This window comes from Panthera leo, chromosome D3 (genome assembly GCF_018350215.1).
Source record: "Panthera leo isolate Ple1 chromosome D3, P.leo_Ple1_pat1.1, whole genome shotgun sequence".
Lineage (NCBI taxonomy): Eukaryota > Metazoa > Chordata > Mammalia > Carnivora > Felidae > Panthera > Panthera leo.
In genome coordinates, this window is record NC_056690.1 from 20,093,148 (window position 1) to 20,109,395 (window position 16,248).

Here is a 16,248-nt window from a genome sequence, read left to right on the forward strand (position 1 = left end):
GAGGACAGTAGAGGATGCATCCTGTGATGACTTTTGCATAATCTCTTCCCCTAGAATTTAGGAAGACCTGTGATTTGCTTCTACTCAATAAGCACTGCAAAGGTGATGAGTTGTCTCTCCTTGATTAGGTTACATTAAATGGAAAACATGGCTGGATGTCACTCCTGTGATTACATTATGTGCTGTAAGATTCCCTCTTAATGAGATTTTGCTATTTACACCAACGTGGGTGAACCTAGAGGGCATTGTGCTAAGTGAAATAAGTCAGACAGAAAAAGGAAAACATCATATGATTTCACTTATACGAGGAATCTAAAAATACAAAACAAATGGAAAAAACAACAACAACAAAAAACAAAACTACAGAGAATAAGCTGGTAGTTGCTAGGTAGGGGCTAATCGGTGATGGAAAGTGGGAGGTATAGACTTTGAGTTATGGAATGCATAAGTCATGGGGATGAAATGTATAGAATAGGGAATACAGTAGGGTATTGTAAAAGTCTTGTACAGTGACAGATGGCAGTTACACTTGTAGTGAGCAGAGCAAAATGTATAGAGTTGACAAATCACTATGTTGCACACCTGAAACTAATATAACATTATGTGTAAACTACACTATGTTTAAAAATATAATATCTTATACATTACTACATATTATATGTAATATAATAAATACAAGTAACATATAATAAAAGTAGAATAATATATATTTTTAGAGATTCCATCTTAGCAAACTGGAAAGAGGTCCCCTGCTGGTCAGGAAGAAGCAAACAGCCATGCCTATGGAGAGAGCCATGTGGCAGGATGCTGTGGGCCACCTCTAGAAACCAGAAACACCGACAGCCAAAGGCCCTCAGAAAGCCAGGGCTTCAGTCATATAGCAGCAAGGAAATGAATTCTGCCAATCAACTTGCAAGCAGATGTTTTTCTCAGTTGAGCTACTGGATAGAACGCAGCAGCCACCATACTTTCATTTCGGCTTGGAGAGACACCGAGCAGGAGACCCTGCTAAACTGATCCAGGGAAAGTGGAGTAATAAATGAGTATTGTTTCAAGCCACTAGATTCGTGGTGGTTTACTACCCAGCAATGGAAAACTGGATAATAATTCCTGGATGGTCTGGGTCACTTTGGTCTAAACCAGGTAGAGACAGGTAAGATGGAGGGAGACTTTTGTTGCTGAGTGCTGGAGTGCCCGGACCCATGGACCCATACTGAGGTGCAGAGGGATGTATTCAGGTGACATGGTCCCTGAACTGTCTCAGCCCAATGAGAAGCCCTTGTTCTTCCCATAGTCTTACCACTGAAGAGGGAGACAGTCTGCACCCCAAGGCCCACAAGAAGGAGGGAGCTTTTATTTTTGCGAAGCTTTGTCCCCTGGGAAACTGTTTTTCTTTCCCACATCATCATAAAGAGCAACAGGAATTGTATGGGGTCCCCTTCCTGAAGCACCTACGCCCCTGGGGTGATGAGCGGAAAGGACAGGAGAAATCACAGCCTGACTGCTTGGTTGGTGTAAAGGTCTGGAACACTGCAGGTTTTAATCTTCATCTTTAATAGTTTTCATCTTTGATCTTTTAAGCTTCAATTCCCAGTGGGCTTGGAGCACCGCAGATAAATGCTATGACTATCAGTGATAATCAGCCTCGCCCGCAGGCTGCAGTCCAGCGATGGTCAAGGACCCAGTATCGCCACACCTGGAGCCTGAGAATAGAGCTGGAATCCCTGAAGGCAGAGGACTCACAGCATCCATCTGGAATATGGGGGCCATTCCCGCTCGTTGTTGGTGCCAGAAGACAGGGTTGTAGATTCTAGTATGGCTGCTGCTTCTGTGCAGGAGATGCAACAATCTGTCTCAAAGTCCCAGACACGGAGGGAGGCTGGGTCAAGGAAGAACTGGGCCCAGGACGCAGAGAGGGAGGAGAAATGCAGAGAAGGTGACCCAGGTGAACCTGGGAAGAGGCAGAGAAGCGTCAGTCCAGGTACCCACATGACCTCTTCCTCGACACTCACCTGTGTCCTAAGTGAGGCGGGGAAAGGAAGGGAAGTGGAGCCAAGGCCATGGTGAAGACACCCCAGAGCTCTTCCTCCTCAGACCCCAATACTCAGGCAGGGCACACAAGACTTTCTTACCCCCTCTGCATAGTTTGAGATGCAAGGGGGCTCTCCATACAAGTTTGCTCCTGAACTCTGGTGATTCTTAATTCCTCCTCTGCCCCAGGCCCTGAGGCTTAGCACCCAGAGGAGCATGAAGATGACCTACCCCAGGCAGGAAAGGTGTGGGGGACCTAAGTCCTCTTCCCAAGAAATTACTTTGAGGCCGGATCTGTGGGGCCTGGAGCTACAGAAGTACCACCTCCAGGGATCAGTGAGCACTTGGCCTTCTAGTGAGTTTCCCTCTATTTTTTTCATAGTTCTAAAATAAAAATAGCTCTATTTTCATCGCTGGTCAAGAAAAAAATATGATAGAAAAAGTTCCAATAAATACAGAAAGGCATTTTAATATACCCAGTGTTATTTTAGTGACCATCTTCTGGACACCTTGGCCTGCTTATTTTGTGTCTCCCAGAAGGTAGAGCCCATGTAACTTTCACTTCCTCCCAGGAATACTGTAAACATTCATAAAGATTACTTGAAGCAATGAATGAATGAATGGAATATTCATGTTTTAATTTTATGTGAAGAGGACTGCATTGTATGATCAATCATGTGATCTGCATTTTGCTTTCAAATATTACAGACATCATCTCATCTTTTCCGTGTATCAATTGCAGTCAACATCAAAACAGCAATCAGGCCTCAGGGCTCCTGAGCAACTGGGAGGAGCCTGCCAGCCTTTGTAACTTTACATACCAGCCCCTTTGTTTTCTTCAGAGAGTTAGTTACAACTTGCCACTTTAAAACAATGGTGTTCTTGTTTTGGGGTCTTTTTTTTTTTTTTTTTCTTTCAGTTTTCATCCTAAACTTAATGAGCCAGAGACTGAGTATATCTGCCTGAGGGTTGCATCAGTACCACTCAAGGACAAATGTTTGTTGAACAGTCCAGAAGACCAGAGGAAGGAGAGGCTGAGTGTCTCCAGATCCAAGCACGAAAAACTTGAGTTTTAAATGAGCTCTGTTCTAGGTGACTAACGTAGATCCAATGGGGATCAAGGTAATGACCTCATTTGCATTTACCTATGTATTCACACACTCTCTTCAGCTCTGCTATACCTCACAGGCATAGGGATATCTGGGGGAATGGCAAGGTAGACCCACAAAAACCACCCAGCCTTTACTTCCCTGTTACTCTCAGCCACCAGGACCTTCCTGCGGCCTGTGGTAACAGATTTAGGACCCTCTACATGACCAAGGCACAATGCCTGACCCTACCTCCCTTTCCAGAAAAAACACAATCTCAAAGTGTGAGGAGGTATAGTCCCTTAGGCCAGTGTGAAGGAGGCATGGGGCCGCCCCCTTGTGCTTATTTAAAAAAAAAAAAATGTTTATTTATTTATTTAGAGAGAGAGAATGAGACAGAGGCAGAGAGACTCTCAAGCAGGCTCCATACTCTCAGCATGGAGCCAGGGCTCGATCTCACGACCCTGAGATCGTGACCCGAGTCAAAATCAAGAGTCCCACACTTAACTGACTGAGCCACCCAGGCACCCCTTGTACTTCCTTTTCTTTTTTTTAAAGTTTATTTTGAAAGAGAAGGTGAACAGGGGAGGAGCAGAGAGAGAGAGGGAGAGAGAGAATATCGAGCGGGTTCTGTGCTGCCAGCACCAGAACCTGCAGGGCTAGATCTCACTAACCTTGAGATAATGACCGACCTGAACCGAAACCAAGAGACCAGGAGTTGGACGCTTAACGGATTGTGTCACTCAGGCGCCCCCTTCTTTTTTTAAATTGAAGTACAAGCTACCTCCGCTTTGCTCTTAACCCCTCTCTTTTCACCAGGAAAGGATCCTCAACCATCTGGGTCATGCCATCTCCCAGAAGCCCGACTTTTCTTCTCCCAAACGGACTGACCGGAAGCAGGTGCTCAAACCAGACACCGGCCTTGCAGACACAGGTCTTGGAACCATTCGGGCTGCCAGATCCCCAGTGCCCCCTGGTGGCCCCTGACGCAGAATCCCAAGGGTGAAGGGGCCACAGCGCTGAGAGACGCCGACCACCAGACCACCGGTACCGGGCGGTGCCTATCCATCCCTCCTCGGCAGCCTTGACCTCCCCGCTTCTCACGACCGCCCTCCCACATTTTCAGCCTTCTGGTCTAGTCCTGACTTTATCAAAAGTTATTTGTTGCTGAAAGAGAGGAAGCCTGCATTTAGGAGTAGTGAAAGCTGAGATCATCCAAGGACTGGGGGGAGGTAAGTAGTGCAAACCCAAGAATCTGGCTTCTGAAAAAGCTCTGGAAAACCAAATTCGGGGGGCGGGAGGGAGACTGAAGAAAGCACACCCCAGAGAGAGGACGATCTAATCAAACCCCAGCTGGGGTCTCCTCTGCCGCAGGGCTTACATAAACGGTAAAGTCCATGGAGTAGGAGGCATTGGCCTGGCCAAGGGCAAAATCTTTTCTAGACAAGGAGGTGGGAGTGGGGCGAGAAGCCTCGCTCAGGGCCCCGGCACCCCACATCCCGCTCCGGGGTGGGGGGGGGGGGGTGGGGAGTTCCAGGCCTCGAGCCTCTCCTCTGTCCCAAAGGCCTCCTTCATCCCACTCCAGCCCCATCCCCCACTTCCTTTACCGCATCCGACCCTCCGTACCCCGTGGAACCCACCCTTATCGTCCCCATCTCTCATCCCCCACCACGACTCTCGTGCCCCCCACTCTCCCACCTCGCAGCCAAGTGGGCGTGGCCACAGGCACCACCCCTCCCCATCTTGCATCCTCTCTAGCTCATTAAAATAAACCCCTTCTGGACTCCCTGGGCGACCCCACTCGTGATCCTAAGATCTCGTGAGATTTTGCCCTGGAAGGAAAGAGAAACCGGGATTGGTCAGATAAGGCTGTTTGCGGAGGCTGAGCTCAGTGCAGCTTGCTGAGTCATTGCGCGTCCTTTCCCTCCAGCCTCTGTGCGCGGGAGACCTCGTGGCCCAGTGCGCGGTCTGCAGAAAACGTAAGTTCAAGCCCCGGATCCTCCGCTTTCTCTTAGGGTGACCTTGGACTAGTCGCTGGTTAGCACCCCCCCTCCCCCAACTCTCACCCCTATTTTTTTATCTGAAAAGTGAATTATCAAAACGGAGGGTTGGAGTGAAGACCGAACAACATGCTCTGGCTCAGGTCAGGCCACGTACGCCACCTGCTTCGTAAAAGTGGCCGTGGTTATGAGTCTCAAACGTAATAATTCATCGAACTCGGGCGTCTGCGTTTATTGTTTGATCTCATTAGCTGGATGGGTATGCACTTGAAATGGGGTGGCTTTTCTAGGAATCTGGCCCCTCTGGAAGTGCCACGGTATGGGGGGACAGAAGAAGGGGCAGAAACGTGGTCTGTGTCTTCGCGGGAAGGGTTGCTTTTGACTGACCACAGGGTCTGCCACTCCAGATTGTTCTCTGGTTCAGCTCATGAGAAATTAGTAGTCGGATTTGGAGATTAGAGGGCGCCCCCCCCCCCCCCCCCCCCCCCCCCGCATTGGGCAGGACCGGGTCTCAAGTATTCAATTTCCTCAGCAGTGTTCGCTGAGATTTTCATAGGGGGCCGTGGCTTGCTCAATACACGTGTTAACACACAACCTCTTTGTTTCTCGAGCGTTTTGGTTCTTGCTCTCAGACTTGGGTAGATAACAGGTGACTGAGACGTTAGGAGACCAGGGCCACCAAGTATTGGAGGACCTTGAGGCCGGTCTGAGCCAGACCACAGTGGACAGAAGACGTCTTCAGGTAAGCTGCCCCCGCCCCCCCCAACCATCTTAGGTGTCTGGAAAAGCCCTGTTGTTCCCTCTGTTCTTATCTTGGAGGAGCTGGATGGAGTCTGCTCCATCTGGAGGCTGCTCAAGAGGGGAGGAAGATGGAGAAGGAGCTTTTATTTTTTTTCCAGTCATTTCCCCAGTGGAGCATTTGTCCTGTTGCTTTCTTATTAGAAGGAACTGTCTTGTGCTGGGGGCTTCATTCCCAAAGCCACGGTAATGTTCACAACCTCTGCTTGGGGGCAGGAGCAGGGCTGGCATCAGACCCTAGAGACTTGACTCCTGTTTGGTGTCAAGCAGGGACGGAGTGGGTGAGCCCAGGGAAGTTTTGGTCTCACTGCCCTGTGGGTTTGGGCCACTGGGGGTAAAGGGACACTCCTTGAAAGAGAACAATAATAGTGCCCAATTAGTGCTCCAGACAAATCCCAAGATCAGGGAGGCCTATGGTCTGACTTGAAACTGGAGAAGGGACGGAAGCCCCGGACAACCTCATGCATTGTGTCAGGCAGCACATGGGCATCCTTGATAGCAAGACGCCTGGCTTATAAGCCCAGAGTTACCGTGGCCTCCAGAGCAGGAAATGATGACCTTCCGTCCCAGAGCCACAGATACTAAGAGTGTCTGTGTCAGAACACGCTGGGACCAGGACCCTGAGAGGAGGAGGACCTGCAAAGAGGAGAGGTCAAGGTGAAAGCCATGATTCCAGAGGAGATTGGGGCAGAGGGGGAGAGAGGGGTCAGCCCCAGGTGACCAGAATGTCTCCCCTCCTTAGTGTCCCTCACCTGTGCAGAGTGCCAGGAAGATGAGCGGAGCAGAACCCAGGCCACGGTGGAGATGTCGCAGAGGTCTACTTCCTGTGGCGCCAGCGCCGCCCTGGGCCCCCCTTCTTATCCCCTGCTTCACATGTGGCAGGGACCTGCATGTGCCTCTGTACCTCAGATCCTGTGGGTGACACCCCATCAGTGAATTCTCTTACTTGCTCCTGCCGAGGGTGTGCAGGGGAGACGGGTTCTCGCAGGAGTTGTTCTGAGCCTGACTCAACCAGAGAGACAGAGCTGCTGAGCAGAGGTGCCTCTAGACAGTGAGCTCAGGCCTTTGCAGATTTCTTCCTGGGAATATTGCACCCCTCCCCAACCCATCCTTCTGGATGCCTGACAGGGCCCACAGACTCAGCTGGTACAGACCTGCTGACCCCATGAGTGGAATGTTCCCATTCTCAGGTGACTTCTCCATGCTCAGCACAGAGCCCGACACACAAGGCTCGATCTCCCAACCGTGAGATCATGACCTGAGCTGAAAGAAAGAGATGCTTAACCCACTGAGCCGCCTAAGCATCCCGACATTTTATGTCTTGAGAAAGTAGAGGCTAGAAAAGTGAACTGCTTTGGTAACTTCCTAAGTTCTACCAAACACGAGGAATTCTTTTTACTCATCATTGTGATTGAGAATCCAGCTTCAAGCGCACAGTCCCCATCTCCCGCAGAAGTGTAAAGGGAGATTACAGCTATGACAAAGGGTTGAAGATACCCCGGGGGAACTGATCCTGGCAAAAACCTTCACACGAAAGGAATTCTCTCAAAAATATGTCATGGCGTTGAAAACACGAAGGATAAGATATCGGAAGCCTCCCCAAACTTAGAAGGCAGCATGATAGTTTGCCAGGGCACAGAAAAGATGCTCACTCTGTACCAAAAGTTATAGGAGAAGAACCATAAGCAATGTTAAAACCACTTTTGATACTTTTTTTTTTTTACAGAGAAGGGATTTAATTTTTAGTGTTTAAAATCAGTGTACTAAATAAACAGTAGTTTTACTATTTTATTCATTTCTTAACATACTTGTAACTGATAGGAAGGGAATTCTTAATGGGTTAGCAAAAAATAATTTTTAAATTGCCACAGAAAAGCCATAACTTTGCCTGTGAATTGTTAAGGTGGCTTTGCATAGTTTCATCTTGCATGGTCACTTTTATGACCCTGTTGTACCACACAAAGCAAAGTCAACCTGTGATTAACTTATTTTTCAGCTTGCTGCTTTTTCATTTGCTTACTCAATAGAATGCAAGATGCGTGACCCTCAGTAAGTGTTCTTGAGTAAATCACGGATTGAGAAGAGAGCTTGTGTCTGGGTATGGGGCAAGGAGCCAGCTGGTCCGGAGACATCCCTGTGAACATGCTCCAGTGCCTCCTGTCAGCCCTCAACTTACGGCATAGGGGATTTTTCCCACCAAATGTGAGGCCAGTGTCCCTGGAACCCCTAGGATCATTGCTTCCTGTCCAGTGGAACAAATCCCAGTGGAAAGTGCCTGATAGCCTGATGCATCTGGCTTTACTGTGAGCTACCATGACCTTCTTATGGCTTGGAGTCCAAGATTTGAGGGTCATAGGGCGCCTGGGTAGCTCAGTCGGTTGAGCGTCCCAACTTCAGCTCAGGTCATGATGTCACGGCTTGTGGGTTCAAGCCCCGCGTCAGGCTCTGTGCCGGCAGCTCAGAGCCTGGAGCCTGTCTTCGGATTCTGTGTCTCCCTCTCTCTCTGACCCTTCCCTGCTTGCGCCCTCTCTCTCTCTCTCAAAAATAAATAAAACGTTAACAAAAATTTTTAATAAAAATAAAAAGTAAATAAAGATTTGAGGGTCAATTTGGTGACAGGGACACAGTTCCAGACCCCATTCTCCCTCCCTCTTTCTCTCTCTCGCTGTCCCCCTGCCCCCCGCAAAGCACAAATCTCAGTCAGTTGAGCTGTGATAGGTAAGGAGGCTGAAGAGCAAAATCCCAAGGAGCAGCCCAAGGGCTGAATGCCGAGGCTGGGGCCCTCACCTTCCCTCTAAATCTGTCACCTTTGCATGCAGGAATTGGCTTGCCACTTTCTCTCCCTCTCCCCATGCTCTCCATTTGTCTGATTCTGTGCCCTTGGTCTGCAGTGACATGCAGGCGTGCACATTCACACACACACACACACACAGCCACTGGCACCTTACTCAGGCGCACAGTGTCTCTAGGTGGTCTCAGACATGTCTCCACCCTTTAAGGGACACAGCTCTGTGGGAGCCAGAAGACCTGGCCTCCTGTTATGCTGTCATTTCCTCCTCTCCCTCCATTCTGGGCCCCACATGGGATGCTCTTGGCCTTTAACTTTTTAGTCCCTTCTGCCACCAGTCTGGAATGAGTCCTCCCCCACTGTGCCTCCAGAAACACTTCCTTAGAATTAACTGGCTAGATCCAGAGTGACCTGGACGTTGGACAGGTCCTCACTGGCAAGGAAGAAAGGAACAATCCCGTGTTTAGGTCTAGATGTCACCGGATTTGTTGAATACAGGAAGGGGCAGGGAGGGCCAAGAGAGAGACCTTTAATTTTTAAAGACACAGAGGGCAAAATATTTCAGGGTAATAAGAGGTGTGACTCCAGGGGAAAATGTTGAAGACGTACTGGATGCCTTGTGGAATCTTGTCTACCCGAGGGCGTCCTCAAGAAAGCCTGAGAGGGACTGACCCCTGTATCAGGACTGGGCTCCCAGCTTCTCATTAGCCTGGCACCCCTGAAGACCAGTGGAGTTGGGGTCTTTCTCTGGAACTCAGGAAGTGTCTTTTGGCATTGCTGGGGCCTCTTGCATCCAGAAAAGCAGTTGGGCTTATTTTCTTTCTTCACCTTGTGGCTTGTCATGTCCTCCAAGATAGTGCTCAGTAGAATTGAGGGGAATGCCTTGATTTCTGTTGATACCAATGGAAAGGTGTTCCTCAGCATTGTAGCCACTCCCCAGGCTCTAAGAGAGGTGGGCTCACGTGCCAGGGACACAGAGCGGGCTTGCCCAGTTGGCACAGAAGCATTCTAAAGACCCCAATAAGGTAGATGCTGTGGGATCCTAGTTGGAATTCTGTTGACTAGAAGGGGTGGGTGCAGGGCACCCACCCTGACGAGCCCAGGGGCTGCTCTGGCCTGTGTAGCAAATGAAGACCATGAGAATGGGTGACCAGGATGCAGTAGGAACATGCCTCAAATTCATGCCTTGGCCCTGGGAGTTGTCCGGAGCCAGTCTTGATCCTGGGCAGGAAGGACAGTCTATCTAGATGTGCTCTTGGTGCCCCTGCCTCCAACCGCACAGCGTGTCCCCTGGTCCAACAGGCTTCTATCTATGTGGAGGTGAACAGAGGAGTGTCCCTTGCTTCACAAGGGAAGAGTGTTTGGTTCATACTAAACATTGTTAGATCTGAAGGCAATGGTCACTCCTGCCCCCTTGGATCTGGATACTGGGATCCCACAGACACTTTCCAAACTTGGACTTCTGCAATTTTTCCTATTTTCCCAAGGTCCAGATGAAGTCTGTCATCAGGCCTCTCTAACATTGAGATTGTCTGATCACTTGGTGGGGCAGATCCATCCAGACCCCTCCTCTGAGGGTGTCTACCAAACTAATCCCTGTGTAGAGTTGAGTCCCGGATTCACTGGGCTAAAAATAAAATTACAGCGAACTTTAAATTTTCTGCAAAAGTTATTGAGGGTACTGGATGAAATGTTCCAGAGCACCATTTCTGTGTCCAGTGACAGCTCAATAATCAGGGACATTTACGATTATCTTTGTTGCCAATCTCAGTCTCACAGCTCATTGGTAGCGGTGATTGCCTAGTGGCTAAAATGCCAAGAGAGCACATTCCAGTTTAACCCTATTTTATGCACACGGGTAATAGAAATTTGGAGAAAGCAGTCTCCATGAAGATACTAAAATGGAGAACATCGTGGAGAGAATCCCAGTCTCCTTGCCAGTAGTATATAAGAATTGTTTGGGCATCACCATGCAAGGAGTAAAGAATAGCCTGGAGAATTCTTTATGGGGGGAGATGTTCTCACTCTGTGTGTTCTGAAACCACCAATGTGTGATCCAGCCCAGCATGGGAATCATCCCTAAATTTGGCAGATCCTTAAATGTCAAATATAGCTTCAAATTTTGTAGGGAAAGGTGTTGGTATTTGTGCACGAAACCTAATATGGAGAGGGGGGGAAAGTTTTCCTGTTCCTAATGGTGCTTTCCCAGCAGAATGGGAGTAACTAAGAAGCTTAGGGGCAGAGCCAGAAGGAGCTTTTTGAAGTTGCATTTATATTAGTTGTTTCCTAGGATTGAGGAAACAGCAGTTGTCAATATATGCCTGGGAAGGGGCCTTTGGAGATCACATTTAGGGCCGAGGCCCCCGTGAAATGCCTAGACCTGATCGGCCTTTGAAAAGTCAGGTTCTGGAAGAGGATACCTGAGCCTAAAGAGAAAGTCTTCTGGTGGCAGCTTCTTGATGACAAGGCTACGTGTGTTTTAGCTCACGCTTATTTCTCTCCCTGCCTCTAAGACCCCAAAGAGCCCACGGCCTTCACCCCTCAGTGGCTGTCAGAATTGGACTAGTCCTGTCCCCGGTTTGGTTGCCAGTACTGTTCAAATACCCAGCCCCTCCCTTCTTCTGGCCAACCCCTGGTTGTAATTCTGACCTGAACTCCTTCAGGGAAGCCTTGACCGTCAAAATATGGAAAACCAACAATTCTTCAATTGTACCACTGTTCCTTTGTGAATAGACACACAGTTTGTGGTTTTAGGTAATACAAAGTTTAAGTGCCTATGTGATATTCTGGAAGTTTATTTTATTTATTTTTTTCTTTTGAGACAACACCACTGTCTGCATAAAGCTGTCTTAACTCGAACATTTGAATTTTTCTGATGTGGCCAAAACTCCCCCAAGTGTACCTCCAGGTTGGTTTTCTTTCTTTTTCTTTCATGAATGGGGCATATGATTCAGTCAGTTGTATAGAGAAAGTCAGAAACCCAATCTGGATTAACTGGATGGAGAGCCAGTGATAAGATTGTGCTTTCAGTTGGAAATTGAAATGTCAGCTAGAATTTGAAGAGGGGGGGTGAGGCCAGAAAGGCCTATAATATTGCATCTGAGGAGCCAGCCGAGAGACCCAGAGGTCTGGAGCAGTAGAGTGCCGCCTGAAGTCCGAGCCGATGGTCCCCTGTGCCATGCCCCATCGTGGGGAGGCGGCAGCCGCAGGCTGGGACACTGCCATCGCACTGCCCTCAGCCATGTCGTATGAACAAGTAGGCTTTGCTTTTGCCTCGGAATACAGTTTTGCCTTAATCTCAAACCTTTTGATTTCTGCTTTCGTGTCTAGGCCATTTTACAGACGTTTACAATATTTCTTAATCAAATAGCTTTTTTTTTTGGGAAATGAAAGACATCCAGTTAGTTGGACTTTTTTGATGATATTTTAAATTTTAAACATTTAGTTTGTGTTTGGGAATTATAGTTCATAAAATTTATTGTTTTGTGATTTTACTATTTAGAGCTTTTTTTTTAGAAAAATAAACTAAAAGCTTGAAAAATATTCCGTAGGAAAAAAAAATACTCCATAGAGTATTTTTAAAAGTGGAGGCTTTGTTCTGAATATGAGCTGTAAACAAAATGTTTCTCTAAACAAAATGGTAATTTTCTTATTTGTAGGAGAGACATAATAAAATCATTTGGGGAATAGTGTATTTTTTTTATCTCCAACTACCACATGCTTTAGAACATTATGCCACTTTTACAGTTGAAAATTTTTTAAATGACGTAATGGTACTTATTGTACGGACGTTCTTTAATCTTTCCCATCTGGGTTGATTGTTAGAGCTGAGGAGGGGGTTATGCTGGGCCACGTGGCATTCCTTGTTCCTCTGTACTTTCAGTCCTCAGGTTATAATCATCAACTTTTCTCAAAAAAGGATGGGGCCAGTGGTTATCTTGTTCTCCCACCAGCGCCTGGTAAGATGCTCATTCTGGCTCCCGCACAGGCAGAACTGTGGGTTTGCGGCCACCTAGCAGAGAATGGAACTGGGGTAAACTGAGGACTCCCCAACTATTGTCAGAACAGTGATTTTGGCTTTGAATTCATTTCTCTCAAGGCTGGAGGGATAATGGGGTTGCTCATACTTAGCCTTGTTCCCTGGATGTTTCGCCAGGATTCTTTTCGGAGCAGATTCATCAGGATGAGCCTCCCGGCCCCACCCAGACTCGTGGATCTGGCAGGTCAGAGCCTGCTGAAGGACCAGGCCTTGGCCATCGCTGCTCTGGAGGTGCTGCCCATGGAGCTCTTCCCACCGCTGTTCACAGCGGCCTTCGCTGGGAGGTACAGTGAGACCCTGAAGGCGATGGTGCAGGCCTGGCCCTTTGCCTGCCTTCCTCTGGGGGCCCTGATGAAGGAGCAGCAGCCTCACCAGGAGATCTTTCAAGCTGCACTGGATGGACTCGACGTCCTGCTTGCCCAGGAGCCTCGGCCCAGGTGAGGGTGATCCCATAGCTTGAGAGGGCCCTCGGGGTCCCAGCTCTTGCTTGGGGTCAGGGAGAGTACAGGGCCACAGGGCAGGCCAGAGGCTTCTGCTGGTGCCAGTGAGGAAGCTCAGAGCTGTCTTGGGGCCATCGCTGGGGTCACTCTTGGAACAGGCTGTGCACATATAGAGCTGATTGAGATGCAGAGGTGACCAAAGAAGCATGTGCCTGACCCTTCTTCATGGCACTTAAAGGTGCTACAAGTGGGGAGCGGGAAGGATCTCAGTAGCCCAAGGAGACACCGACATACAGAGTTTGGACTAAAAGTACAGGCCAGATGTCTGGGCCTCGCCTAGATTCTGAGACTCATGGTCGTATTCCCTGTTGATCTGAAAGCTTCTCGGTCTGTCTCCCATCTTCCCTGCAGGAGGTGGAAACTTCAGGTACTGGATTTACGGAAGAATGCTCATCAGGACTTCTGGACCGTGTGGTCTGGGACCAGGGCCAGTATATACTCCCTGTTGGAGCCAGAGGTGGCCCAGCCCGTGAAGAAGAGGCGAAAAGTAGATAGTTGCAGGCCAGGGCCCAAGCAGACCTTGGCTCCTGTGGAGGTGCTTGTCGATCTTTGCCTCAAAGAAGGCACCCCTGATGAGTCTCTCGCCTACCTCATCCGGAAAGTCAAGCAGGGCAAAGGTCTGCTGCACCTGTGCTGTAAGAAGCTGAAGATTTTCGCCATGCCGATGCAGAACATCAAGAAGATCCTGAAAATGGTGCAGCTGGACTCTATCCAGGATTTGGAAGTGAATTGTACCTGGAAACTGTCCACCCTGGGGAAGTTTGCTCCTCACCTGGGTCAGATGGGCAATCTGCGTAGGCTCCTCCTCTCCCACATTCACATGTCTGCCCACTCCACCCCCACGAAGGAGGAACAGTGTGTCAGCCAGTTCACCTCTCAGTTCCTCAGGCTGCACTACCTTGAGGAGCTCTATTTGGACTCTATCTCCTTCCTTAAGGACCGCCTGGACCAAGTGCTCAGGTGAGGGATGGTGAGGTTTCTTGGCAGACGGGCACAAGCCCTTTTTCATTCCAGTAAACAGTAAGGGGCGTCTGCCGCATGCCTGCCGTTTGACATTGCCGGAGGGCAGGAGTCACTGAAGGTCCACACACGGCCATGACGTCCCCATGCATGTTGTCACATAACCTCCCAGATGAAGGTTGGGGGTATGAACTGGAATACACACTCCTCGAAGGGACTCCTCACTAGGAATCTGTATATGGGGGGTTGGGGGCAGGTGAGTGTGCCTTTGAGAATTCTTCCTGAGAAAACGATGCCTGAATGATGATGGTCAAAACTAACAAAAAAAAATAACTAAACCTGAGGGAGTTGATGAAGGGAAAGCGTATCCTGACGTGAGGTTTCAGATCGCAAGCTCTGTGCTCGGCAGCTTTGACAACGTGAGCCTCTCCCTCCAAACCTGCCTCCCATCCCTGGCAGTAAAGGGTTGCTCTGGGTTCCACGTCCAGAGGAGATGCCTGATTCTGGGCACGAGTGGGAGGGAGCAGAAATGCGGAACGGTGTCAAGTCAGATCCTTCGGGCTGCGTGCTGCCAGACCTTGCCCACGTTAGCCCTTCACGCCCATTTCCCATTGGCCTCATGCAAACGGGTCCCAGTGACGGGTCTGAGCAGCGGCCAGAAGGAAGCCTGAGTTGAAAGCATTTCTAGTCCTGTGGCCCAGTACTAGATTTCAGTGGTTCCCTTCCTTATTTGAGACACGGGGCCGGGCTTCCTTTTTGAGTGCCTCTTGTTGCTCCATTGATCTGTGCTTACAACACCTCTGAAGGGCGTGCTGTGCTCCACTTGCCAGCAGAGGGGATGTTTGAGGTTTCGTTCACTTTGACCAAGTCACCCAGCACATAAGTGATGGAGAAAGGACTCCACTGAACTATGGATTGACTTGAGTGCCTTTTTTCCGCACTCGGCATCCTGGGGCTTGACCATCATCTGTGACGCATTGGGTTTTGGTGGAGTGGGCCTCTCTTCCCTCGAGGCCTGGGTCATCCCCACGTCCCTCCGCCTGCCACCTCCATCCTCTAGAACTAACTGCTCTGTCTCTTCCCAGCTGCCTGAAGACCCCCTTGGAGACCCTGTCAATAACTAACTGCCTGCTTTCGGAATCAGACTTGACGCATCTGTCCCAGCACCTGAACGTCAGTCAGCTGAAGGACCTGGGTCTCAGTGGGGTCAGCCTGACCTGTATGAGTGCCGGGCCCCTCCAAGTTCTGATAGAGAGAGCCTCTGCCACCCTCCAGGACCTGGACTTAGATGAGTGTGGGATCATGGACTCCCAGTTCAGTGCCATCCTGCCTGCCCTGAGCCACTGCTCGCAGCTCATGACTTTCAGTTTCTGTGGAAACCCCATCTCCATGGCTGTCCTGGAGGACCTGCTTCACCACACCGTCGGGCTGAGCAAGCTGAGTCACGTGCTGTATCCCGCCCCCCTGGAGAGTTACGAGGATGTCCGTGGCACCCTCCACCTGGGCAGGCTTGCCCACCTGCATGCCAGGCTGAAGCAGATGCTGCAGGAGCTGGGGCGGCCTGGCATGGTCTGGTTCAGTGCCAACCCCTGTCCTCATTGTGGCGATAGGACCTTCTATGACCCGGAGCCCATTCTCTGCCCCTGTTACATGCCTGTGTAGCTGGATGCGTGTTATCCCAGGCCTTGTTCTGGGCACTTGGATGCTGAAGCCCAGGCGTAAGTGTTTCTTGACGGAACACAGAAGCCACAGTTTGAGACACCTGCCCAATGTGAGCAGCTAAAGGAAAGGTGATCGGGGAGGGGGGGATGTTGACCTGGGAATTAATGGGATCTTCGGGGAGACTCATTTAGAGCATTAGAAGTATGAATCTGAATTTCTAGAGGGAGATTTGAGTTTGGGAGGTAGATGTGGGAGTTATCCCTGAATGGATGGTTGTAAAGCAGTGGTCAGAAATAAAGAGCCTCAATGTCAACCATCTGGTGTCCTCTGTGCTACGTTAAGCTTATTCTGCAGTTTAAGCCTCGGGAATCTGCAGTTACTG

The 16,248-nt window shown here is 49.5% G+C and overlaps 3 protein-coding genes, 1 long non-coding RNA gene and 1 gene segment (V, D, J or C); 1 reads left to right on the plus strand and 4 right to left on the minus strand.

The window, feature by feature from the left end:
• Positions 1-16,248, minus strand: part of LOC122203332 (immunoglobulin lambda-1 light chain-like) — a 614,033-nt gene that overhangs the window by 364,632 nt on the left and 233,153 nt on the right. The gene's annotated exons all lie outside the window — the stretch shown is intronic.
• The window catches only part of LOC122203331, an 803,799-nt gene that overhangs the window by 323,415 nt on the left and 464,136 nt on the right, over positions 1-16,248 (minus strand).
• Positions 1-16,248, minus strand: part of LOC122203328 (immunoglobulin lambda-1 light chain-like) — an 814,466-nt gene that overhangs the window by 300,207 nt on the left and 498,011 nt on the right. The window lies entirely within an intron of this gene.
• LOC122203356 lies at positions 1,538-5,289 on the minus strand. Its single transcript, XR_006195136.1, has 2 exons — positions 5,186-5,289; positions 1,538-1,951 (listed from the first exon to the last, which is right to left on the minus strand). It is a non-coding gene; the product is annotated as an uncharacterized LOC122203356 (long non-coding RNA).
• Positions 3,844-16,179, plus strand: PRAME (PRAME nuclear receptor transcriptional regulator). Of its 7 annotated transcripts, none has more exons than XM_042910033.1 (9): positions 3,844-4,351; positions 4,878-5,098; positions 5,731-5,861; positions 7,914-7,966; positions 11,527-11,613; positions 12,589-12,664; positions 12,862-13,181; positions 13,596-14,204; positions 15,290-16,179. In XM_042910033.1, exons 6-9 carry the CDS (start codon positions 12,626-12,628, stop codon positions 15,864-15,866), a joined length of 1,545 nt encoding a protein of 514 aa, XP_042765967.1. In that variant the 5' UTR covers positions 3,844-4,351; positions 4,878-5,098; positions 5,731-5,861; positions 7,914-7,966; positions 11,527-11,613; positions 12,589-12,625; the 3' UTR covers positions 15,867-16,179. The 7 variants fall into 7 exon arrangements, with proteins under 7 accessions (XP_042765967.1, XP_042765968.1, XP_042765969.1 ...); XM_042910034.1 differs by having other exon boundaries at positions 5,050-5,098; XM_042910035.1 differs by having other exon boundaries at positions 5,050-5,098; positions 5,752-5,861.

Bases quoted from the DNA above. Each gene is read 5' to 3' on its own strand.
- PRAME (XM_042910033.1), top strand. From the start codon at position 12,626: ATGGGGCCAGTGGTTATCTTGTTCTCCCACCAGCGCCTG. The intron at 13,182-13,595 runs GTGAGGGTGATC...TCTTCCCTGCAG, and splicing joins GCCCAGGAGCCTCGGCCCAG to GAGGTGGAAACTTCAGGTAC. The intron at 14,205-15,289 runs GTGAGGGATGGT...GTCTCTTCCCAG, and splicing joins CGCCTGGACCAAGTGCTCAG to CTGCCTGAAGACCCCCTTGG.